The sequence below is a fragment of the Frieseomelitta varia genome, unplaced genomic scaffold (assembly GCF_011392965.1).
Source record: "Frieseomelitta varia isolate USP_RPSP 00005682 unplaced genomic scaffold, Fvar_1.2 scaffold_459, whole genome shotgun sequence".
Classification (NCBI taxonomy): domain Eukaryota; kingdom Metazoa; phylum Arthropoda; class Insecta; order Hymenoptera; family Apidae; genus Frieseomelitta; species Frieseomelitta varia.
Window position 1 is genome coordinate 269665 of NW_025110211.1, and position 27017 is coordinate 296681.

General features: G+C 30.6%; 2 protein-coding genes across 9 annotated transcripts in view; one reads left to right on the forward strand and one right to left on the reverse strand.

The window, feature by feature from the left end:
* The window catches only part of LOC122532569 (peroxiredoxin-6), a 69633-nt gene extending 67797 nt beyond the window's left edge, over positions 1-1836 (forward strand). Inside the window, exons 1-5 of one of the 2 annotated variants that reach the window (XM_043661425.1) lie at positions 401-630; positions 926-1082; positions 1180-1394; positions 1468-1540; positions 1613-1836. In XM_043661425.1, coding sequence (XP_043517360.1) covers positions 545-630; positions 926-1082; positions 1180-1394; positions 1468-1540; positions 1613-1741 — 660 coding nt within the window. In that variant the 5' untranslated portion in view covers positions 401-544 and the 3' untranslated portion in view covers positions 1742-1836. Of the gene's footprint in view, positions 1-400; positions 631-925; positions 1083-1179; positions 1395-1467; positions 1541-1612 lie in introns of those variants that run through there. The other variant, XM_043661426.1, reaches the window with a different exon arrangement.
* On the reverse strand, positions 1534-26686 carry LOC122532563 (chromodomain-helicase-DNA-binding protein 7). 7 transcript variants are annotated; one of them, XM_043661411.1, is made up of 25 exons: positions 26312-26686; positions 18239-21550; positions 17730-18139; positions 17313-17660; positions 16925-17213; positions 16347-16844; positions 16015-16239; positions 15622-15938; positions 15075-15549; positions 14622-14986; positions 14267-14462; positions 13784-14089; positions 13413-13704; positions 10767-11286; positions 10559-10648; positions 9650-9841; positions 8607-9021; positions 8233-8518; positions 6827-8076; positions 6479-6722; positions 6125-6404; positions 5899-6043; positions 5118-5816; positions 2928-4896; positions 1534-2683 (listed from the first exon to the last, which is right to left on the reverse strand). In XM_043661411.1, the coding sequence occupies exons 2-24, from the start codon at positions 21443-21445 to the stop codon at positions 2944-2946; spliced, it is 13002 nt and encodes a 4333-aa protein (XP_043517346.1). In that variant the 5' UTR covers positions 21446-21550; positions 26312-26686; the 3' UTR covers positions 1534-2683; positions 2928-2943. The 7 variants fall into 7 exon arrangements, with proteins under 7 accessions (XP_043517346.1, XP_043517345.1, XP_043517347.1 ...); XM_043661410.1 differs by lacking the exon at positions 26312-26686 and adding exons at positions 22764-22827; positions 22906-23360 and having other exon boundaries at positions 1534-4896; XM_043661412.1 differs by having other exon boundaries at positions 1534-4896; positions 13419-13704.
* Between the last annotated feature and the right edge of the window lie 331 nt (positions 26687-27017).

The window sequence follows — 27017 nt, forward strand, 5'->3', positions numbered from 1 at the left end:
GCTGGAGCCATAAATTCGTAATATTTTATAATCATGAATATAATGTAAAAATTTTATAGTAATACAGTATTTATATTACAATACAATGATATATTTTTATATTTGGTTTGGTCAATGTTTGATTTTATTCATGTCCACCGTTTTAAATCGCAGAAATCAGAATTGTTATTGTTTTATACATTATAATATTTAATTAACAGAAATTTCTAAGTCCTGCATTAAAAGCTTATAAATATTTTTTATAAGCTATATTATATAAAAATAAAAATTCAAATTTAAAATTAAATATAAATCAATAGATAAAATTGATTATCAGATTAATTGATATGTATGAAAAGTATTATATAAATTAATTTAAAAATATCAAATTGAAGTTTCTTGTATTTTCTGAGTATATTTCAAACTGTACAGCTATATGATTAACGCTCTTATTATCAGTGATAGTCACATTTCCAAATCCATACATTTATCTGCATAACAATTTACTGTTTTATATCAAAATTGTAATAGTAATTAATTTTAAAAATACTTTTTAAATGTTAAAATGGTCTTATTAGGTGAAACGTTTCCAAATTTTATAGCCGACACGCAAATGGGTTCAATTAATTTTCATGAATGGCTAGCTGATTCGTAAGACAATATTATTTTTATAACATAACCTTTAATATTTTTCTGTAACATTTTTTTAATATATATTAATATATTTATCATACAGTAATATATACTGATATATATGTGTGTATGTGTATTTTATATACAGAGCAACTAAATTGTTTATTTTTAAATAATTAGTTTTTGCTGATAATTTATATTTGTACACATTATTTATTATTCATTTTGCATCATTTATAAATGACAAACATAATTTTTCTCAAAGTGCAAAATTTTATTAAAATTATAAAAAATTAATTCATGTTTCATACAGATGGGGAATTTTATTTTCTCATCCAAATGACTTTACGCCAGTATGTACAACAGAATTAGCTCGCGTGATAAAATTGATGCCAGAATTTGAAAAGCTTGGTGTAAAAGTTATTGCACTATCTTGTAATTCAGTAGATTCTCATCGAAAATGGATAGAAGTATGTTTTTCGATATAATCTTTCTATTCAGGATATACTACTAATAAAAAAAAAAGAAGAAAGCAATAAAACTATTGAAAAAACAATCATTTTTTAGGATATAAAGGCTTATGCTGAAACTGATAAGGAATTTCCGTACCCGATAGTGGAAGATGAAACGCGAAAACTCGCTACTTTATTGGGAATGTTAGATCCTGCAGAAGTTGATGATTATGGTATACCAATGACTGCCAGAGCAGTATTCATTATTGATCCTGCTAAAAAGATGCGATTATCAATTTTATATCCTGCAACCACTGGAAGAAATTTCGAGTAACTTCATTTTTAAGTTTTTAAAATTCAAAATTATTATTATTATATTTATTAATATAACATTTGAACACAGTGAAATTTTACGTGTTATTGAATCATTACAATTAACTGAGAAGCATAAAGTAGCAACTCCAGTTGATTGGAAGGTTTGTATTTATGACTTATTTATTTATTAAAACATCTACAAAAGATTGTTAACTTTGTATTATGATTTTTAGACGGGTGATCAGGTGATGATTCAGCCTACTGTTTCTGATGAGGAAGCAAAAACGCTGTTTAACAATATTAAAACTGTACCATTACCATCGGGCAAATCTTACTTGCGTATTGTATCGCAACCGCTGTAAGAAATAATACTTTGCAAGAGAATCCATTACTTCACAATATATTCTTTTAAAAATCGATGTTTGTGAAAAATTAAAATACATTTGATATTAAATTATATTAAGTTCTTTTCACAATTACACTACTGTTATTTCATGAAATACAATTTATAAATAAGCGTATTCCTTTAGTGCCTTAATTGATATATGGCAGTTTATGATTTTAAAGAAAATGTAATAAAAATGAACAGTTTTTATTTAAAATTTCTTATTAATTCTTATTAATAAAGCGATAAAAATAATTAGAAACAATTCGCTAAAATATACTTAAAACGTTTTATACTTTTAGATTTAGATCATATCCATGCACATTCTCCACTGATTTTATTGATACAATTCAAAACTTATTTTTTTATAAGGCTGTTCATTATTAAAGGTGTACATAATTATCAAAAACAAAGATTCTAATGTTGGCATTTGCAAACAACAAAAAAAGCTGTTTATTGTATCACCTAATGTAATTAAAAGTACACTGTGTTATATACATTTCTCCAAGTACACAATCACTTATAGTCTCTAAGCATAATGTATATAATATTTACAGTTTTTTTTTTTTTTTTATTAAGTTATTACTAAATTTACTTTACTACATTATGATTATATCTTATGTTTAAATGATCCGCAAATTGCGTAACTACGCAATTACGTAACTACGCAGATAGCAATTATATAAAACAGTCCCTCGTCAAAACCAATAAAGATCGTAAAGAATAATAAATTTAACAAAATTATATTTTGTTATTGTAATGTTATATAATTAAAAGTTAATTACCACACAATATATCGGATAATAAAATACTATTTGCAGCCTTCATACTTAACAGCTTCAATGTTATACATTCACAATGATAGCAATGGTAATGTGTACATGGTTTACTTATATCCGTCCCTTTATTTCCATATAAACTGGAAGGAAAAATCAAATTTTATAAATGTTTTTTTCTTTCTTTCTTTCAAGTCTCTTGAATGCACTTGTGCTTTATTTAATTAAGAATTGTCGTTTCACTGATTCATTCATGTATATAAATGTTTATGAATCGATGATTTTCTGTTAATCGTTGTGCGAATACACTGCAGAAGTTTGCAATAAAAATAATCGCAACAACGGAAGATTTGATCATTAATAACACTAATATTATTTAGAACTCACTTTAAAAAAATTCACTTCACTCGTTTGTTGTATGAGTGTCTTGTTGATCTGATTGCAGTTCACCTTCCATTCTTGCTTGCCGTTCTGCCGCTGCCCTCGCTTGCCGCCCAGCACTAGAACGAAGATTTTTTCGTTCTGGAGGGGGTTCTATACTTAGTCGCTTTCCACTTCGTGCTTTCTTCCCTTTAGTACCTTTATTATCTTCTTCTATTTCTGACGGAAGTTTCGACACATCATTTTTAGTATTGGTAGTGTTCTGTTGTGAGGTTGTTGCATCTTCTGTTGTTATCGATGTTGTAGATGTAGGTGTAACTATGGACGTAGGTGTGGGTATGGGTGTAGATGTAGGTGTAGATGTAGGCGTTGATGTAGGCGTTGATGTAGGCGTAGATGTAGGCGTAGATGTAGGCGTTGGTGTACGTGTGGGTGTAGATGTAGGCATAGCAGTAGATGCAACTGGAACCATAACTGCAGTCGAGACACTTGTCACTGCGGTAGCTGTTTCATCAACTTCCTTTTTATTACTAGTGCTCAAAAGTGTTTCACTGAATGTGTTTTCTTCTGCAGAACTTGGTTTGATTGTTGTATTTGATGGTCGCGTTCCATGTTCTACTTCAACTGTTGTTACATCCGCTGAAGTCACTGTAGTCGTTACGGCAGTCGGCCGTGTACTAACTTCAATTTCAACTCTTGGTTTCTTATTGACTGGTTCAAGAGTTACTTCAAGCATATTTGAAGTTTGTTGCTCTGAACTCTGATTATGCTCTACGTTACGATTTTTTTTCTCACTCAGTCGTTGATCTTCTAGATTTCTTGTTAAAAGTTCTGCACTAGTTCTACTTAAATGTTCCAGCGCTTCTTTCATCTCCTGTTCTTTATTTTTCCTTTCTATTCGTCTTTCAGAAAGATCTGCCACATCGTTCTGTTCCAAGATCTCTCGTTTTTCTGGCTCTGTTTTTCGTCTTTCTTCATTGTGTAACGTCATATCCGTGTACTGCTGCAATGTTATTGCAGGGTCAATAGAATACCTAGATTTTTTCTCTGTATCCTTTCGTTTACTCGTTGATTCAGTAATTGTATCACGTTGCCTCGAGTTACTTGCTGAAGACGCAGGTTTACGTACTGCTGAGGCACTCGAAGTGGATGGATTTAAAAGCCCACATTGGGCAAGACTTTCATAGGCCGATGATACTCCACCAGGTTGCATTGAGAATGGATTTAAACCACCCAAACCCAACGGTGTGTACAAAAGACTGGGGTTTGGGAAAAAGAAGGGGAATGGTGTCGTTGTTGATATCGTAGAAGATGCTGATGAAGTTGAAGGCACCGTAGATTTACTTGTAGGAGGCTCCAATTTACTGCGAGATGATTTACTAGCACTGCTAATATTAGTCGAACCTGTATTTTTGCTGCTGACAGAGCTAACAACAGGATTGGTTTCGGCTGCTGTGCTGGTTACTGTTGCACCTAAAGCAGCTTCCATACCAGCTAACGATGGTAAACCAAGACCAGCAAGATTTGCGAATAAAGAATTCGTTAAACTCATATTACTTAGGTTACTTAGATTGCCCAGTCCACTCAATGCACCCAGATTGGGTAAACCACCAAACGGCATTAAAAGAGGATTGTTCTTTGGATCGAAATTTCCAAGAGAAAGGCTAGATAAAAGAGAGTTATTTAAATTACCCAACGAGGGGAAGTTTAAACCCGAAGCCATTGATGTAGCTGCTAGATTAGCTTGATTCGTAGACTGCTGACTAGTAGGACTTGGCATCATAGGAGGTCTTCCTGGACTTTTACCCTTGTTAACATAACTTCTATCATTTCCTGATAATCTTTTTTGTAAATCGTGTGGAAGGTTTCCGCGCTCTTTCACCAGTTCAGCCCATTTTGGATCAACATCAAACATTGGATTCTCAATCAACCATTGACCTAATCGTTTTAATTGTGGTGCTTTACTGCCTGTTACCTAAAATAGATATAAGTACATTACATTATATATGTATATGTATATAATACATGTATATACAATATATAAATGTATGTATAATACATATATATAATAAATATACATATATAGTATATAAAATACGTAGTAAGTATACAAAAATACATATAATTAAATTGTGTTTATATAATTTATTCAAATACGTATGTGATATAGATAAAAATAAAATTTTGTATTCAAACCTTTTTGCCTGTTAATCTATTAATTACAGCGACATTCTCTTCTCCAGTTAATTTTTTCCAATCTAATAAGGATGGATCAACACGCGGTCGTCTTCGTCTCGGTGCATTTAAATATTCTGCACCTAATTGTTCAGACATAGCAGTTTGCTCAGCTAACCATTTATTCACTTTAGCTTCATGAGAGTAAGATCCGATTTTAGAAGAATATTCAGCGACTTTATTGATATCTGCAATCATTGCTTCATAACTCTTTTTATGACTAGCTGCTGATGACGAATGCGTTGAATTGAAATTTGATTGTTGCTGTTGTTGCTGCTGTTGCTGCTGAGATTGTTGTTGATGTTGCTGTTGTTTTTTAAATTCACGATTTTGTTGTTCTGCTTGAACAAGTAAAGAAGAAAAACTATCTTTATGTGAATGTAATGATGGAGGTGGTAAACCAGAAGTCGAATTTGATGCCCGTGAAGAAGGAATCGAAGTAACAGTAATGGAAAACGGTTTCTGAGTACTTGTTGGAGGATTTGGAAGCCCTATCGGCGCTGAAGTTGGAGTAACAGTTACATTTGGTGTAATTGTACTTTTTTTACTATGTTCAGGATAGTGACTACTTTGTTGCTCTTTTGCTGCACTTAATCCCAATACTATTTCGTCAAGTTTTCTCCGCTTTTTCTCCTTTCCAATTATAGGTTCATCCGTTGGCTAGTAATAAATTTTTAGTTGTTAATTATATTTAAATGTTTATATAAATAATCAACTAAATAGTTTACATATTCATACATACACAATTTTTTCTTTTCATTAATTTATCTAACATACTATCTAATTTCCCTTTATTACTACTAATTTGTTTGTTCTTATTTGGCATTGAAAAATCTTGAACCTCATTCATAATATCTTTATTATTATCTGTGCTTGTTTTTGGATATCTAAAATGTATATATTATATAAATAAATGATAAAAAACATGGATTATATTAAGTATAAATTTATAGAAAATTAAATCATACCCAGCAGATAAATCTATGGGAGTTAAAGTACTTGAAGTTCCAGGAATTACTGTTGGTTTTCCAGGAACTGTATATTTTAAATCAAAAGGTATATTTGGTGTTCGTGTTTGCTGATGCGCTGGAGGTGGTTGAACTGGCGTCGAACGTCTCGATTCTTCCGATTGTGATTCATCATTTATTTCCCACGTATTAGATCCAGACAACACAGCAGGCTTACTTAAAGTCGCAGGTGATTGAGTAACTGTATGACTACTACTATTTAATAATGCATGAAGTTTCGCTAAAAATACCGAAAAGAATTTATTAATTTTTTTTTAAGTAAACAATCTTTAATTTAATTTTTATTAAGTTTACCTCTTTCAGTTTCTACATCAATAGCAATATGTCTTTTTCGTTTTTTAGATTGTGAGATATTATTTCCACTTGTTGTATTACGTGATATTCCATGATCTGTAGTTATAGTTATAACTTCTGAACATTCTTTTTCATTTGAAAGTACATCTGATTCATCACCAGCGCTAAAATTTATAGATACAGGCCATTCTTTGTGTTCAATTGCATGTACAATATGCATTAAACGAGCTTCAATTGCATGTTCCTAAAAAAATTTGTTGTATACTTTAGTAATAAGAACATTACAGGCATTGTTTTAAAATTCTAAATCAATTTCAAAAATGCACAAAAATATCGGATTGTATTTACCTTTGGCCATTTGATAGCATTATTACTATTGTGTGATAGAAGTTGCACAACAGTTGGTTCATTATAATCTACTGCTTTGTCGCGAAGAACAAATGTATCAATTTGCGTTAATCGTGATAATGGTTGAATAACTTCCAAATCGGGAAACATTGCTTTGAGTTCTGCTGCTTGAACATTACACTTATCATCAATTTTGCACACTTTTGCTTTATCTTTGCATGTATCTACTGATTTACTTTCTGTTATTTCTATTTCCTCCTTAACAACTGGAACATCTACTTTCACATTGACTTTATCAGTTTCAGGCGTTACATTTTCATTATTTTCAGTTGATTTTTCTACTATTTCTATAGATTCCTTTTGTTCTAACGAAGTTTTTTCATTTATTTCTTGGGTTTGAGATATTTTTGGTTTTTCTTCTTGAACCTCTTTGTTTATCTCTGGCGATGCTTCCTTTTCCTTGCTTTGATTTTCTTTTTCTATTTTTATAGGTGTTGCTTCTTCAACATTCGTTGTTACATTACTTGTTTTTTCATCTGTCTTGTTAATTCCTGTTGTTTGATCAGTTTTGAAAATTTCATTTTTTATTGATTCGATCATTATTTCATTCTTCTCTTCAGTTTTTATTTTTGTAATATATTCTTTGTCCGATGACATATTTCTTGCGACAGTTGTAATAGTTAATGCATTACTGATAGGTTTTTCTTCAGTTTTATTTTCAGCCTTTATAATAGTTAATTCTACTTGGCTTTTTTCCAAATCCATATGTTCTGGACGTTTCTCTACGATATTTATATCTTTATCTTTCTTTGCACCCACTTTTTCGATTTTCAGAGTACCTTCACCTTTCTCTAATTTTACAAGTATTTCATCTTTATCGAATTTTAGTATATCTTCTCTATTTTCGATTTTGATTGCTTTCTCAGATTTATCCGAGATTTTAGATGTCTGAATGTTACCGTACATATTTTTATTTAAAAGTTTATGAAATGAGAAATCAGGGTCATTTAAAATAGTTATATCAGTTCTCCCTAAACCATGTTTTGCTGCTCCAAGTAATAATTCTTTATCATGTTTTCCAGGTTGCCACCAATCAGGTGTATCACCTGATGGTTGACATAATGAAAGTCGTTCTTCCAAATGAGGATGAGATAGAATTTCTTCGCGTATTTTGCTTAGAAGATCTACACGATCTAATATTTGTCTTGCCTTCGCCGGACTGAGATGGTCAACAGGAACGTCTGAAAAGTCTGTGATATATACATCGTGTTTAGTACCTTAATCTTTATAATAAACTTGTATATTGTTGTATACAATCTGATTATACTAGGTCAAACATAAAATATACTGTATAATTAGTTTTTTAATCTATATATAACTATATATAAATATAATTTTGAACATACCATCCTCGTCATTTAGTTTAGCATTACATACTTTTTTACACATCGCTCTAAAAGACATATAATAATCTGTAAGATCATTATCCGTTTTTTTATCAAATCTAGCTATACTTTTAAATTTAGTCCAATCATATTGTGCTTTCTTTCTATCATAATTAACACCATATGTCGATACAACTCTTAAAAATTCACTTTCTTCACGCCGTGACCATTTTGTTTTTTGTTCTTCAATACGAGTTCGCTCTCTCTCTTTTATCATAGCTTCCATTTTTCCCTTTTTTTCCATTTTCTATGTAAGATAAAAAAGTTGATATGTACTAGATGACTATATGCTATTATTTTTTACAGTAAATAATATCTTAAGCATGATAACTTACGAATAGGTACATAGCAAATTGTTGTAAATCCCATTTTTGCATATTTAATGATGGTTCATTTATAGAACTAGCATGATTGACAGTTGTATCACTTTCCATTCCTGACTTTGATTTTTGTAATACTTTCACATCTTCCTTCTTTACGCTTCGCTGATAGGAAGAAATTACTCGACGTAAACGAGTATTAAGATCAACCACAGAAGGCCAAGTTTTTTCATCATCTAATAAACCATCATTTCCTTCATGACTACTACTGGGCTCAGGCCCAGGTGTATCTGCCTTATTAGGTAAAGCAGGTGAATCAGTAGGTGTTTCTCGATTAAATTTATCAGAATCTTTTGAATCTTTTATCATTCCAAGAGATTCAACATCTTCAATATCATTTTCTAAACTAGTATCATCTCTGCTGCTGCTGCTGAAATTTGTAAATATTTTAAATTAAAACTTAAGTTTAACATTACATATTTTACATAATATATTTTTATTCTTTTTAATTTTCACTAAACAAATCTTTCTAATATGTATTTAATAATAAAAACATACATATACTTAACCAAGTATAAATGTAACAATTACTTTGAAGCTACAGTTTAAAGATGTACAATATCAAAACTAAAAAATATTTTTATGTTTACCACTTTAAAATGCTGCAGATACTAAAATGTTACATTATAAACAGAAGTTATTAAGTATATATAATAATAATAATAATAATTGACTGTTTATAACACTTAAAGAGATCATTATATATTGGTATATTATATGCATCATCCTTCTCCACTGTAAACAAAAGCTAGTAGAAAGTAATATCTTAATACAGGTAAAAATAGAAAATTCCTTCATTGTTAAAGTACGAATAAAAGTATGAATAAAATGAAAAGGAAAATTTATACACTAATTCTAGCAGAGGCATTATCTTAAGCAAATTTAAACAGCATGCAAGCCATATATGTTAGAATGAAATAGCAGTGGCACATAGATAATATACGTATATATATATATATATGTATATATAAAACAACGTAAAAAGAATAGTTACTTACTTATTTTGTATGGTCTGAGACTGGGAAGGGGGAGGGCAGCTTGTAATGAAAGAAAGCGCGGGATCAATCCTCATCTGGTCGTAATTCTCGTAGCCATGTTTGTAGCAGCCAACTATTAAGGATTTGTCTGCTTGGGAGTCCCACCATTTCGCTGGTCGTTCCGTCAACTGTGGAGGGTTTATCCGCAACGCACTGTAGGGCGGTTTCATTTACAATTTGCCAATTTATGTATGCCAATCGTTTAGATTATAAAAGTTTTGTACTCAATGAATTTTAATAAAACCGTAAATTAAAATGCTTGTTATTAAATAAATATAGAAAAGAGGCATATTACATTAAATAATATTTAAGAAATCACTATTTGCTTTTCTGATCCCTTTCGCATTTAATTAAATTTAAGTAAAGTGTAAGTGAACTTTTTAAACTTCCTGTTCTGCTTGCCCCTTTAATACAGTGCACTGCTTTATAGCTGTTTCTTACCATGATATTGCTGAGTTGACCATCTTTGACCATAGTAAGCCGTACAAAGTGTTTACAATAATTTAAAAATCGTGTATATATTCATATACATGTTCATAAAATAGGATGGGAAAATTTTTATATTAGTAATATAGGATCAGCGATTAATAGCTATTTATAGAGCTACAAAGTAAACATGGTTTAGCTCTATGAGCATTCCTCATACAATTACAGCTCCCAGAATAAACAAATACATTGCACATGCAACTATAAAGCTCCGTATAAGCGTGTAAGTGCATGATATTCTATGATAGTCAGTAGAGCGTAGAATAATGGAGATTTAAAAGTTATATATAGGTATGTAAGTGTATGTATATATGCGCGCGCGCGCACGTGTGTTTATATATATATACATATATATATAATATATATACATATAAAATCACTAACCTGACATGGACACCATCAGATATATGCTGGACTAAGTCTCCAATAATCTCATGTTTGATATAGTAAAGCATTCGCACACGTAACAGTACTCTGTACACAATACAAAAATTATTTATAATGTTTTAATAAAATTAAACAAATACGTTCAATTAGAAATATTTTTTAAGAAATTTTATCGTGAAAATATTATTATAATAGATGTACGTACTTATTTGCATGGCGACTCAAGTGTTTTCTGTAATTACTTTCAAGAAATATGTCTCCATCATATTTCTCAGCATTACTCCAATGATTAGGATCATTAGGACCTCCATTGATCATTGATCCACGTGTTTCTCTACCCTCTCTGACTCGACCCTTTTTCTTTTGCCTGTTATTTCTTCCACTAGTATTAACACACATAGTTTTGATTTTTTCTCCATTTTCTACAGGCGTAATAAGATCACAAATAAAGTTACGAATTTTTTCATCGCCACGATAGTAACGAAGACAATAGAGTAAAATAACTCGTGCACAATCTTCAACGTCAACTTCACGCCATCCTCGACGAAATTGACTATGTTGAAGGATCTCTTCCCATCGACCCCATCCAAATGTGAGTAAGCCTCGTTCTACTTTAAAGCATTCGCTTCGTGCCCAACTTCCATATACCACTTCGCCTTCTCGTGGGACATATTCGTCGCAGAATTTCCGTGTCTTCTTACCAAATTTATCTCTTCGTTTTTTACCTTATGGTGGCAAAAAAAAAATATCTTAGTATATTTCTTATTACGACTTTAATATATTAACATAAATCCAAATATAAATAATTTTGTAGTAATGATGTAAAAAAAGGGAGTATTTATGTTTAATTGTTCAAGAAATTGAAATTGATATTCAAGAAAGCTTATAAATATACAGTAATATACAGTATGTAATTACTTATTTTAACAAAGAAAAAATAAACTCAATTAATAAATTAGAGAACGGAAAGCCTATTTTTAGACTTTACACTGTTTTTACATCGATTTTTACATTTAATGACTTGATGGAAAGAGTTCAATTTAAAGATAATGCATCTTATTGCTCGTCACTTTCTTTCAAAAATATCAGAAGAAAGTCCTTTAAACAAAATTAATTTGTAATTTTTTAAACAAAAACAATAATTTGTCCCAAAAGAATATATTCATCGCAAATCAATATTTATGTGTTTCACCTTAAAATATATCACTAAATATGTAATTCTTCTTCTTTTTCTCTACATTTTCCTATATTATCATTTTTATGTGTTATTTTTATGAAATTTCGAATATAATCGTTCTTTTATGAAATGGAAATTTTTCTCATTCGAAATTAAAACAGACATGAGACATGAAATTCTTTGATATTTTTAAGTATATAAAAATTCTGAGCATCTTTTCGATTTTTGTTACTGTAGACGAGAAATTATTTATTCCAAAGGAGTCATTTATTTCTCGCTTTAGTACAACACTGTATTAAATATTAAATATTACCTTTAATATTATTAAAGGTTACCTAAAAGTTTCTTTTATTTTATTAATAGACAATGGATATTTTGTTTTATATGATGTTATAAAATTATGTATGATACATTCCGATCTATTATCTTCCTCTATCTTATCGGAAGTCTCGTAATGCCACCTTTTCAAAACTTTTGTGATTTGCTAATAAAATATTAGTTCAAATTGCTTTTTTATGTCATTTATTGAACTAAATCTTTGAACAAAGAAAATTTTTTTAGCCAGACGGGGCAATATCTTAAAATATAGAGAATCAAGTAGAACATTCCAACCAAATTCAAATATGCAAATCTTAGCGTTGCATAACCAACGAAAGAAACTTTTAGGACAACTTAATACATGAAAATTATTTGTAAATATAAAAATTGATGGAAAAACTGGCCCGTTTTCCAAAAATTATGATCTAAATAATAAAATTATAAAATATAAATAATAAAATTATGATCTAAATAATAAACAGCTATTAAAACAATATTTATATTAATTATTTATATTAATTAAATAGTAAATTAAACTGCATTAAACTCTTTTCATAATATGAATATTTTATAAAGAAAAATAATTGCAGACAGATAGATATTTAATTTGCCATGCATTACACAATATATTCTAAATTTATGCTACAATAAAAATTTTTTATAGTGTGAAAATAAAACATATTCAAATATTTTAATTTTTGATTTTAATACATTAAGAAAAATAGCTTATGAAATAAGAGTAATATACTAATATTGTATTTAATAGTGATGTAAACATACATGCATGTGATTATAATTATATGTGTATGTAACATTGATTGAATAAAAATAATAGAAAAATATATCTTGTGTTTATGCTTTTCATAAAATATTATTTGTAAAAACAAGAAAAATATAATAAACTAATTTAGAATTTATAGCATTAAAATTTTGATATTGTTAATTTGTTTTGTTGAAAAACTAAATTGGAATCATTTTATTCTTTAAAATAAAATTTTAAAATTTCTTGATCATTTCTTTTTTTAACATAAGTATAAACAGAAAAAATTTTTAATATAAAATAAAAATGAAGTTTGTATCTACAAAGTTTGGAAATTCAATATTTAATCAATATTTAATCAAGCTTTAATATGTTCACAAAAATTAAAGAACTTTTATAAATAAAAAGATATTTAAATAAATGACTGTTTTGTTGATTTTATAACAATAAAAGTTTCAAAATGTTTAAAATAGGATATTTAAATATGACCCAATACCTTTGTAATTATCGTAGCATAATTCCATTCCAAGAATCGCGTTAATTTGGTGAAGCTAAAAACGGTATTGTCTTGTAACATGCACTAAGAATGAACATACCTCTACCTGTTAACCCACTACTTGTCTCATCGTCGCTATTATCATCTGAACTATCAAGATCTGACATGACGACAGATTCGTCATGACCGTATCGTTTAATTTGTGTTCTTCGTCTTGGTTCTGATATTACTAATTCATCCTCTTCTTTTTTCTCTGTTGTATCAATTTCAGCTTTTTTTGCCCATTTCTTCCAAAAATCTGGATCATCAATATTTATATCTGATCTATTAGATGAACACGCGAAACTAGCTTTTGAAAATGTCGATCCTTTTTCAGCTTCAATTGTAATAATCTACACAATTGAATTTTTGTAAATTAGTATCAATACATAAAAATAACTAACTTTCAATAAATGAAATATATTTGATTACTTGTGTTCTTCGTTCAAGTATTTGTTCTATATCTTCTTCACAAAATTTATCTCCGGCATTATCATCGTCCATAATAGCACCATAAGCACCCTTCTTTAATAAATCTTCTATCTCCTTTTTAGTCAACTGCTTATTACTAGGATCTTTACCTCCTTGACTGGTATTCATGGATTGTAAAATTGCTTTATCTAATCCAAGTTTTAAAGAAGCTTTATCGAACATCTCCCTTTCATAAGTATTTCGGCAAAGTAATCGATATACTTTCACCATTTTTTGTTGACCAATTCTATGACATCGAGCTTGAGCCTGCATAAAATTTAATTATATAACATATAATATAGTAAATTATTGTATGTATAAAACTTAACATATATATTAATTAATAATTGATATGTATTACATATGTGTATATCATACTAATATCATGTATAAATATGAAAGCTAAATGTAATTTTATTAAAATGGAATAAATTTAATCAAAACCTGTAAATCATTTTGTGGATTCCAGTCGCTATCGTATATAATCACGGTATCTGCTGCCGTAAGATTAATTCCAAGACCTCCTGCTTTGGTACAAAGAAGAAAAACGAATCTATCGGAATCAGGTTTACTATAACGATCAATGGCAGCTTGTCTTAAATTTCCTCGAATTCGACCATCAATTCTTTCATATGGATACCTAACCAAATATTTTTAATAAGATTATTTTCATCACTTACTGTATTAGTATAAGAATTTAGATAAGGTAAAAAAAGATTAAGATGTCAATATCTTTAAAAATAAATAAACTATTTATGAAAATGTGCGATTTACGCTAAAATAAAAATTAACAACTTACTTTTTATACAGCAAATAATCTTCCAATAAATCTAAACATTTCACCATTTGACTAAATATTAATACTCTATGACCGCTGGCTTTAAGTTTCGGTAATAATTTATCAATTAATACCATTTTTCCAGAGCTATTTACCAATGCATGGTAATAAGCTTCTGAATCTTCTTTTTCGCCAGTTTTATAATCCAATTGTATTTGATCTTCTGCACCATTAAGTAGGAATGGATGAATACAGCATTTTCTTAATTCCATCATTGTATTCATAAGATTTGGAATGTTAGCTGATGTGGTTCCTTTTGCAAGGAAAGAAAAATTCCTTTCTAGGATACCACGATAATATTTTTTTTGAATATTTGTTAATTCCACCTGGAAAGTAAAAGACAATAATTTATTATAAACTATTTATTAATTTCTGAATATACATAAACAAATTTATGTCAATAATATTAATTACCTCAACTACTGTTTCTTCTTTTGGAGCTAAAGATTTCTCTACATCTTCCTTAAGTCGGCGTAACATCATTGGCTTCAAAAGAAGTTGTAACTTATGGACTTCGCTTTCGCTACTCAAATTACCAAATTCTTTAAGGAATGCTTCACTACTAGAAAACTGTACTGGTTCGAGAAAGTTCAACAGTGAAAAAAGTTCATTGACGTTATTTTGTAAAGGTGTACCAGATAAAAGAACTCTATGTTCTAAGTTTAATTGTCTGAGACCTTCAAGTAACTTGCAATTTCTATTCTTTAACCTATGAGCTTCATCTATAACGCAAATCCTCCAATTATAGCCCCGTAACTCGTTAAAATCTGTTATAATTATTTCAAATGTAGTTATCAATACATTAAACTTGATTAAATCTTTAATTTGTTGTCCTTTTTCATTCTTATAATAAACTTCATACTCTTGAAGCATGGTTCGACTTGCTGCACTGTAAACAAAAGACAGTGTAGTAAAAAATATTTCATTCTCAAATATGAAATTACAATAAAATTGTACTTACGATCCGTGATACACTACAACATTCATATCCGTCCAACTTTCGAATTCACGTTGCCAATTTGGAATAGTCGAAAGCGGTGCTATTATTAAAAATGGTCCACGAATTCCATATTTATATACTGCATCCACAAATGTTAAAGACTGAATTGTTTTTCCTAGACCCATTTCGTCCGCAAGAATGCAATTATGTCCATTGTACCAGGAAAAAAGTAACCAATTAAGACCTTCTAATTGATAAGGCCGTAGACTATTATTGTTTTTATAAATTGGTGATTCCTCTAATTTTACCCACGCTGATGAATTTGGTTTCTTTTTTGGCTAAATAGATATTACATAATAATTATTTTGACATTAAATATAATTATATTATTATTTGTATAATATCGAGCATTACCTTCCACTGATCCTTAGGAGGTACTTTATTAAATTTTATAAATTGGGCTATTTTCTCTGGATCAACATCTTCTTCCAATTCCCAAGTGGAATCTTCATATTGAAGAGATCGCCATTTGACTAAATAGTGTTTTAAAGTTTCTCCAGTTGTTGGATCGGTATGTGTTGCCTCATCAAGCACTCTATCTACTTCTACAAAATCTGGATTAAATGGATCATCTTCGGTCTAAAAAAAAATCATAATTTTGATTATTCACATTTATCTATCTAACATTAAGGAATAAAAGAAAATCACGAAACTATTGTAATATCAAAACTATACAAAATAATTACATTTTCAAAGATGTTAGTATTTTGTTGTTGTCTTTGTTTGAATCTTTTTAACTTGGCTTGAATTCGTTTATCACCCTTATATAATTCTTCTTCAGTCCTCCATTCACAATGTAAATATGAAAAATTTCTATACTTAACAAAATATTCCTCAACTTCTATTATTTGAGGTTTTACGTCTGCTGCAATATTTTCTTGCTTAGATTCTGTAACTGTTTCTTCACTTTTACTTTTATCTTTTACATCACTGATACTTTTATCTTCAGAAGTCTCAGTATCATCTTCATCCTTATTACTTGTTTCTGAGACTGATTCTTTTTCAGAGGTCTCTTCTTTTGATTCATTTTCTCCTTCCTTAGTCTTCGAATCAGGAACACTACTATCATTCTTTTCAGTGGATATTTCAGTTTTCACTTCCGGAATTACAAGTTTAACTTCTCTTTTTCCTATGCGTGAACATAGTATATGTTGCACAACCATGGAATCTTCATCTGTTGTATTCTATAATGCAAAAAATTTGTTTTAAAAATTTTGCAAATCAAATTTCATAAAAAAAAAAAAAAATAATACATAATACATACAATATATACAAAGTTAGGTTTATTAGGGCCAACTTCACCACCTTCATTATCTTTTTTAACAGACACAGGTTTTGCAGTGCTTGTTCCCTCTACTTTTTTGGAGAGCTGAGCATCTTGAAGAGGTACGTCATCATCTGAAAATCTAAGCATTACATCGTCCACATATTTCTTACGATGTGTATTTCTCGCTGAACGCCTTTTATTATCATCTCCAGCTTCTGGTGATGGTGGAGGCGTTGCGGCTAGTTCTTCACCATCAGAATCAGGCGCAATTCGACTTTTTCGCTTTCTAATGAGATGTAGCAAAATAATAAAATAAAATATATATTAAAAAAAATTATAAATAAATGTATGACTTCTCGATATTCAATATTTTAAAATAACATACTTCGAACTTCTAGGTGATTTCCCTAATGAAACTTTTCCAACTGATCTTTTACGAGCAGCAGCTTTTTTCTTATTAGGTGTAGCAGTTTCTGTTACTGTGCCAACATCTGAATTTTCTTCTTTCTTTTCATCTGCTGGACTATCTTCTGAATCTTTTTGTTTATTTTGATCTTTTGTTTCAGTTACCAATGGCTCAGTAGTTGAAGAATGTACTTGCTCTTGGTCACTTTGAGTGGACGGTTCAGATGGTTTTGTATCTGATTCTTTAATTGCACTTGAATCAGAAACTGCGGTTTCCTCATTTTCTTGTGCAACTTCATCATCAGCTGATTCAGAATGATTAGTTTTTCTGCAAGAATAAAAAATATTTAATGAAATATTCTATTAATTAAGAGACAATGTTTACAAAGTAACTTACTTTCTATTACGTTTTGTTGAATCTTTGTCCTTATTTCTCTTTCTTGGTGCTTTCGGAGATTTCGCTTCTTTTGGTGGTTTTGGTTCTTTCTTAACTTTTGGCTCTTTTGGCTCTTTTGGTTCTTTTGGCTCTTTTGGTTTACGTGGTTTTCTAGCAGGAGGTCGCGATTTTCTGCCTTTACTCCACTCTTCTTCTATATCACCAGAAGATGGTTTAATATCTTCAGAATCTGCTGCACTATCGACAATATTGCTACTATCTCCGGGAGTTACTTGATTATCTGATAATGGTTGCTCTGGCTGTTGCTGAGTTATTGGTGCAGGGGTAACTGCCTCTTTATCAGCTTTCTTTCTACTCTTTTTAGCTCTAGGAGTGCCTTTACTACGACCTCGACCAGTAGTACTTGAAACCTATTTATGAAAAGGATTAAAGTAAATTCATTAAAAAAGTTGTTATCTAAATAATAGTAAATTTATTATATGTAATAAAAATACAATGTGATATTTTACCTGTGGACTATCAACAACAGCTGCTGTAAACATTGGAGTTTGCAGTATACATTGTTGTCCACCATTACATTGGTCATTAGTTTCATGTTGTTGTAGAGCTTGCAATTTTTCTTGAATAGAAACAATTTTTTCTTGATTTTCAGTTACTGGAGGCATACAATATAATTCTTGCAATTGCTGTTGTAATGCAGCTCTTTCTTGATGGTGTGTAACTGGAGTACATGAATTACCAAAACCAGCAGATGTAACTGCTGTTGATGTTGGATTTGGTGGCATATTATACATATTTGGCATGGTACTACCACTAATTATATCACCACCAGGAGGATACTGTTGACCAGAACCCACTAGCATCTCATTTGAATAAATATTATTCTTTTGAATATTTGTATATTCTGTAAAATTTTGTTGCACTTGATGTGAAGTTTGTGTATTTGGCACTGATACTGCAGTTTGATGAGATGGTAATACAATATTATTGCTTTGATTAACTGTAGGAATTTGTTGTTGATGTGTAGGTGGAACTTGATTAGTCTGATTTTGCAACTGAGAAGCTGAGTTTTGTAAAGGAGCCTGTATCTGTGATATCTGAGATGACACTAATGGTGGATTTTGAGGAATTATACTGACTTGTGAAGTTATATGCGATTGAGATTGCTGTGTTGACTGAACCTGATTTATGCAACTTGAAGCTGGTTGTGATGGTAGTGGTGGCTGTACTATTTGAGGTTGTGAATTCTGTGACTGTGATATCGAAGATTGTTGAGTCTGAGTAATTGATGGTTGCTGTTGAGAAGTATTTATTTGTTGCAACTGCTGTTGAGGAGATGATTGTTGATTTGTTTGAGGTTGTTGTACTTGATTCATTTGTGGTTGTTGTGAAGACTGCAGCGGTTGTTGAGATTGTACTGGAGATTGTTGTGACGATACTACTTGTGGTTGATTTATATGAAGCTGTTGTACTGGTTGTTGTTGAACTGATTGCGGACAACTAATAGGTTGTTGTTGAGTATGCTGCTGCTGTTGCGCTGTCTGGTTGGTAACTGCAGATTGTTGAGGATGTGCAGTTGCACTACTATTGGTTGGACAATTTACTGGAGTCAATTCTAAATGTTGATCATTTGGTTTCTTATCACATGTATTCTGATCCTCAATTGTAGAAACAGGAGTTTGAACTTGATTTTGAGTCAATTGTTGTTGAGATAATGTCGAAATATTTGAACAATCCACATTTCCATTTGTACTAGAAGTTGGTAAGGATTGTATAGTTTCTTGAGGCATTTTGGTAGATGTATGCTCCAAAGGCGAATTATTTTGTGAACTATTTTGCATCAAATCAGCTTGTTGACTAAGCACATCTTGTTGTTCTTGAACATTTTGATGTAATGTTTCATTCTCTGATTTTGAAGATTCAATTGTGTTATGAACAGAATCTGGAGGTACTGTAGACTCTCTAACTGTAGTTTCTGTAACACTATGAATAGCTTCTGTTCCAGTTACTGGAAACATTGATGGATTTTGTTCAGATATTGGAGGTTGAGTTTCTACTATACTTCTATCTTCATTCACATTTTGCCTTATTTGTTGCGGCTGTTGTTGTGGATGTGACCATTGAGTCGGCATAGGCATTCTAGGACCTGCGACTGGTGACATAGAACTTTGTGCGGTAGATTGAGGTAAAACATTTGGTGTCTGTGATATTGATGGACGTGTTTGAAACTGATTATAATCTTGATTTGAAACATTCGAATTTGATACAGTAACACCTGGAATCACCATTTGTTCCAATGCTTGAAGAGTAGTTTGTTGCGATGTTGGATTCATCTGCATTGAAGTTGGAGGACAAGGTGATACAGATATTGTCCCAGCTTGATTTGATTGTTGATGTGGAAGTTGAACATGTGGATGTGGAGATAATGTATTAGGTTTAGCTGGTGACATAATAGGTCTAGGAGACATTTGTTGTTGTACTGCTGGTGGTCGTGGCGACATCTGAGGTCTAGGTGACATTTGTGGTGATAATTGTGGAAAAGCTGCACGATATTGAGGACTTGTAGCATGTTTTGCTGTACCAAATTGTGTTGTTGGTCCAGAATGTTGAGGCTGATTAAACATTGATGTTGCATGATGAGAATATTGAGAATCTATTGGTTGTTGCTGTGGTGTATTAGGATGTTGTGAATGTTGAGGATACTGCTGAGGATGTGAAGGATGTCCTTGATGAGTTGGATGAGAGGGGTGATGATGTGGCATCCTTTGTGGTGGTTGTTGAGTTTGTTGTTGTTGTTGTTGTTGTTGCTGCTGCTGCTGCTGCTGCTGCTGTTGCTGCTGCTGCTGCTGCTGCTGCTGTTGTTGCTGCTGCTGCTGCTGCTGTTGATGAATAGCTGAAGCAAAGCCTGGATATCCAGGAGACGTTTGATACATTGTGACGGAATTTCCTTGCTGATAATGTTGCTGTTGTCCAACCATATGTTGATAAACACTACCTGTTCCACCAGCTTGCATTGCTTGATGTGGCACACCCATATTTCCTATCATATTTTGCTGATTACTAAAATGTTGTTGCTGCTGTAATTTCTGATTCATCACTCCACTTTGATCTTGTTGATGAGAATACTGTGGAGGTATATGTTGTCGATAAGTACCAGGTTGTGGTGCCATCTGATTATAATGTCTTTGCATTTGTGGATAAGCGCCTCCACTGCCTGGCCAACCTTGCATACTTGGATCTAGAGACATATTTGCTCTAGTCATTGAATGCTGTTGTTCCATTGAATACATATTATCATTATAGTTAGGATATTGTCCTCCACTACCAGGATGAGGCCCTCTATGTTGTGGTGCCATATTTCGAGCTTGATTTTGAAATGCTCCTGGCACCATAGCACGCTGTGGTGCACCATTATCAAACGTACCAAGATTTTGATTAAACATGTTGCGTTGTGGTGGATTTTGCAATTGATTAGAACTCCCAAAATCAGATCCACCAAACGTACTTAATTTTTGAAGTGGAGATTCTTGAGATATATAAGATTGACTAATATAACTCCCTCCTCCATTAACACCAGGGTTTGAACCATCTCTAGATACTACCACAGAATTAGTTGTGCCTGCAGGGTCAACAAAATGATCGTTCCCCCCGAGGTCAGGAAGAGCATCAAGCATCGAGCCACTAACATCTTCACCAAACAAATCGTACGAGTCCATGTCTATGCTGCAGGACTCTTCGCCTCTATTTCAGGCTTAAGAGAATATCTTATAATCTCTCTTTCAGACATTAACGTGCCCATTGTTAATCCAAGTCTTTTTTGCCTGAAACAATGTTTATTGAAATTCTATTAAATATTAATTTAATTTATAAATTTTAATGTTCTTAATTTATTATTATAGTATTTATGTAACACTTATAATGTTTAGTATTACGTATTATATGATGACAATGACAAATGCCAAAGGGAAAAAGCTATACGCTTATGGCTTAATTTCTCATAATCGCTATAACCTTTCCCCCTTGGAATATGCCCTAATATCATTTTTAAATACATATTTCAAAATAATATACATGTATAAATTATTATTTCTGAACATTTTTTTACTGATACTTTATTTATATAACATTAAAATATTACTCCTCGCGCATGAATATGTTCATACTTAACCAAGTATGAAAACAACAAAGTATCACTCATATCCCTAATCACAGTAAAAGTAAAAATTAATAAATTTAGCTTTATATTTATGAATATCATATTTTAAAAACCAATATATTAGTGTTTACACATTTTTATAAAACTTTCAACCTTTTGTTGATTTATATTTATCATTAAAATAAAATCTTCATTCACAATAATTAACATAAAATAGTCAAAATTGCTATAGTTTAACAGTTACTGTATTTATTTTTTAAATAATACAAGTATTACATTACATATAGTTTCATTTGTACAATTTTTATCAACCTAAATTTAAACTATTCTCGACACTGGATATATACTTGTATATATTCATTATTATGATCAAATTAACATAACCTAACATTAAAATAAGATGATTATAATTTGATTGTAATAAAATGTGTACGAATAACACGCACAAAAAAAATTGAAAATTTATTAGAAATAATGAAAAATAATTATTTTATATTAAAAATATGAAATCGATGTTAGAAAATAATTTTAACTGAATATACCATGGAATTTATTTAAACAATATAGAAAATTAATGTAATTTTCAAGAAATAACCGTTTATTGAAAAGTTCACGCCATTTTATCTATTTAAATGGAACAATAAAAGATTCGTGCTCACTATCAACTAGTGCAGGCAATAAAATCAACATTTTTTTTTTCCACAGTAACAATATGGTATTATTGCACGTTGCTAGCACGCTGGAGAAATTGCAAAACCGATATGCAAAAATTCTCAAGTATCGATACATGCACGTAAACACAAAGCGAGAGAAACTGAGAAAAAAAGGGGAAAGAGAAAAAAAAGAAAGAAAAGAGGAAAGAAAAACACTCTACAAACCTGAAGCACTGACAGCAGTACTAAAATATACGAAAAGAAACTCTTGCTCTTATTAGGATACGAACTGAAAACGCACACATTGAGTATAATATAAGGGTGAACAAGAAGAAACTGTTAAGATAGGTGTAGAAAGTTCTCACACTTTATTGCGGGCGTAATTTTATTCTCGACAAAATTCTATTCCCCCTCACGAATCCGTGGAATTTCGACACGCGACGAGATAAAATACAAGCATAGTGTACAATATTAGAGGCGGTCAGAGCGACTTGGTAAAAAAAAAGCACGGTTCGTCGGAAAGTACGCCATTATCGTGAGAGATTTCCGTTTGGGCTTCCAAGAGCACTCTCGTAGCGGCCACCGCGACGCTCGATATTCAAGCACCAAAGCGTCACTTCACTTCGCACAATTCACTAATTTCTTTCTATATTCCGTGGGAAACACTCGTCCAGGGTCTATATTACTCGACGGACGTAGTTATATGTTAATGTTTTAGCGAAAAAACCACCCTCATTTGCGCGCGCGTATACAAGATTTTCGTTGACGGTGGCTGCGGCTGCGGCTGCGGCGCGAACCGTCGAGGTGCAAGCGTGTCCATAGCTCCGAATCATTCTACACATCTCTTTGCTGCCCCCTCCACCGCTCTCTTGCCCCCCTCCCTCCTACCCAACCCGAACCCCTTTTCCCTCGCCTTTCTTCCTTTAGTACAGTTCACAACGAAGGACTACTCTTCTCTCTTACTCTACCCTAGCCTGTCCTGTCCTGCTGTACAACAGAGGCCGTCACCAACACCAGTTAGAAATCGTAACATCTGTAGAAACTTATACAGCTACCTTTCACGTCATGCGCACACACTCACTCACTGCACCACCTGGTGGCGCGCGCATCTCTCTTTACCACTTAAAAACCTCTGTGCATGTATAGACACGCGCATGAAATGAACATGGAAAAAAAAGAGAAAAAAAAAGAAACACATCGCATTTGAATTATTTACATTTTCCAGTTTATTATTGTGTAAGTAACTATTCATTTTGGATCGGTGAAATCAATAATGTAATGTATTGGGGAAACATTAAACCATCCTTTGTATTTTAACATCTTCGGTGTAATGTACCTTATGCCTCAACGTCTTCGATGTTCGTTACTAATTAGGAAAGATTTTTCAATGAAATAACACCAGGAAACGTTCACATTGAAAAGTAAAGTAATTGTAACCTAATAACTGGATATTTATACACAATGTGATCACGATGTTTAGTAATTTGATTGATTCTTCGCTCTGATGAATGAGATGTCATAATTTTTCTTTTTTTTTTAATATATAATTTTGTAATGCCTTGCATTATTTTTTTTCAAATTTTTTATTCTTTCATGAAGCTTCTGGTATAAACAGAAATAACAGAATACATAAAAAATAAAATTGTCAGAAATCCACTATATAAAAAATAAATCGATTATGTATATTATCGTCCAGCAAATATTTCAAATTATGATAAAATTCAATGACAAAAACCTTTCATCGCGATTACACGACTAAAATGTATAAGAAACATAGAATTCAGAAGACAATTCAGATATGTATTGAAATGAATTCGAATTACTTAACAATTGCATTTGAGCAATTTATATAACCAATGTTTACTTATTGACTTTTTCAAAAACTAAAATAACAGACAAAATATTTAATATTCAAAGTGCGTCAGTATATTTTCTGGTAGTAAAAAATGGTAGTAGCAAAAATTTGTTTAATTTTGTAAAAAAAATTTAATCAAAATTATTGTGTAATAGATGCATGTAGATTTTGATAATTTTAAGCATTAACAATATGCATTGTTACGACGATTATGATTTAAAATTAAACAAAATTAATTTACAAAACATAACAAATAAAAGAAAATAAATATAAGCAGAATATAGCTATTTAAAATCAAGAGTAAAATTATATGCGTAAATGACACTATAAGACAAATTTTGTGAAATACGAAAATACACGATTCACTATAGAAAAAAAAAGATCAATGAAAATTATGGATCATATTTTTCCGTGCATATCGACTAAGTAGATATTATATTCTTATTTTCATTATTAAAAGTAATTATATTGTATCTTTCAAATATACTGTATAATGAAATTTATAAATATCGTATATCATATATAAATGTATGAATATCGTATGTATATACGTACGTATGTACGTATCACATACGTATAACTTTAATGTGTGAATGTAGTATATTCATTAAATGAAAACAGAAAACAACGGGAAGAAAAGAGATTGGACGCTGCAACCTTCCAAGAATTACACTCCTAGCACATAAAGTATTTGGTATCATGGTAAAAACACACAACGCAATTGGCGGTAGTAAGGCGGAGTCCGAATTATACCACAAAGAGAACCAATCAGATTTTACCTTATAAAGTAGGATACCAGGGCAGGATATTCGATTAACCAATCCTGTCCTTTAAGTATTAGCTTAAATGTGTAAGTAAAACATCTTTAATAAATCACAAGTATATTTAATATTGTATATCAGATTGAATGCATATATATGATGTACGTATATATATTACGATTACGGTAAAGGAGTTAAATCACGTAATTGACCGAGTAATGAATTAGTAATGAATTAAAAAAAAAGAAAAATAAACTGTAGAAAATTTATGACTGGCAATTCTGTGCAAATTTTTTTCGTTTTGAGATTACAAATCTTTGTGAATGTTATAATATTGATTTATATAGTTTCTAAAAATAACACTAATAATAAATTTTTTTTTTAGTAAAAAAGAAAAGTAGGATAAAAAACTTATTAGTTTGGAGAGAGAGAGAGAAAGAGAGAGAGAATTTATTATGATTAGCAGTTATTGAAAATCTATAAATAACAAGCTTCTGCTTACCTTAAAATAAGTACATAGATTACGAATTAACTCTTAAAAATTACTATTTTGGAAAAAACTTTTATCTTATACTTATAAATAGTTCATAACTAGAGCAATAAAATATTGTCATGCAGTATGATTCAATAAATTTAAACAGAAGTGACTTCATGTAATCTAAATAACATTCAATAATTATAAATCTTATTATATATTAAACAGACAAAAAGAATAATACAAGGAAGGAAGTAAAAATTAAATACATATTATGTAAAATATAGTCAACCTAAGAATGACCCTACATATTTCTATGCAATCTACAATTGAATCACAATTTATTATGAGAAAAGAGGTGCAAAATAAAAATGAAGAGAATTCATACTTTTTGCTGAACAGAAATTAAATACAGTACTGATATAGAAAAATTATAACGTAAAATTGCAAGAGATCAATGAAAAACATTGAAATATTAAGGTAGGATACAATGATATATTTTTACTTTGTATGCTAAACATCTATGAATATAACGTAGCATTATACAGTTTTGTTCTAGCTTGAAATGTCAAAATTAACTTTCAATATTGTTAAAATTAGGAAATGTATAAACAACTTATACAAAGGTACAAATTTTTACTATAAAAAAATCAGGATTTCATAATAATTAAATAAAACTCACTGTAGTGTACACGTTAATCCCATTCTCCTGGACATTCCATGTAAATCTACTGCACGAATGTTCGCTTAATCGTTATCTTGGTGTCCATTTTGTTTGGTTAATTACTGAAGAGGCGTCAGTGCTGCCGTCGATTACGTTGACACAACATAATGGTTCTTCCGTGATTGGAGCACAATATATGTCAGAAATTCTAATTCTTTTTAACAATTTTATAAGTAATTGTATAAATTTGAATTCTACAATATCACTATAACAAATTAAAATCAAATTTAAAACGTCTTAATAATAGTATATATTTCTATTTATATTTCACATATTGACCACTCCATCTTTTCAACGATAACCCAATTTCGTAAACGAATAGAGAAGAAACGAAAGGCTTTTTGCTCATAAACACATCGATGGTGTCGACACTTTGTGGCATACCGAATTTGCGAAATATATGAAATCATAATTTATTAAATTTATCTTCTATTTTATAAGATTTTATAAAACTATTATGTATAACTTTATATAATGAAATAATCACGTCATCTTTTGAATATATTTTTAAAATTTCTATTAAAGTATACGTTATAAAATTTATTTGTAAAATTGTTATGTATTATTAAATTTTTCAATAATGCAATAATACATGGATATGCATAAGATATATATTTTAATAACTTGATCATTCTTTTTTTCTATACAAATAAGATTTTACACA

Excerpts from the sequence above, each read along its gene's own strand:
- LOC122532563 (XM_043661411.1), bottom strand. The coding sequence starts at position 21,445 with ATGGACTCGTACGATTTGTTTGGTGAAGATGTTAGTGGCTCGATGCTT. Across the intron at positions 11,287-13,412 it reads TAGTGGGTTAACAGGTAGAG|GTAAAAAACGAAGAGATAAA; the intron begins GTATGTTCATTC and ends TGCCACCATAAG. Across the intron at positions 10,649-10,766 it reads TTGAGTCGCCATGCAAATAA|AGTACTGTTACGTGTGCGAA; the intron begins GTACGTACATCT and ends TATTGTGTACAG.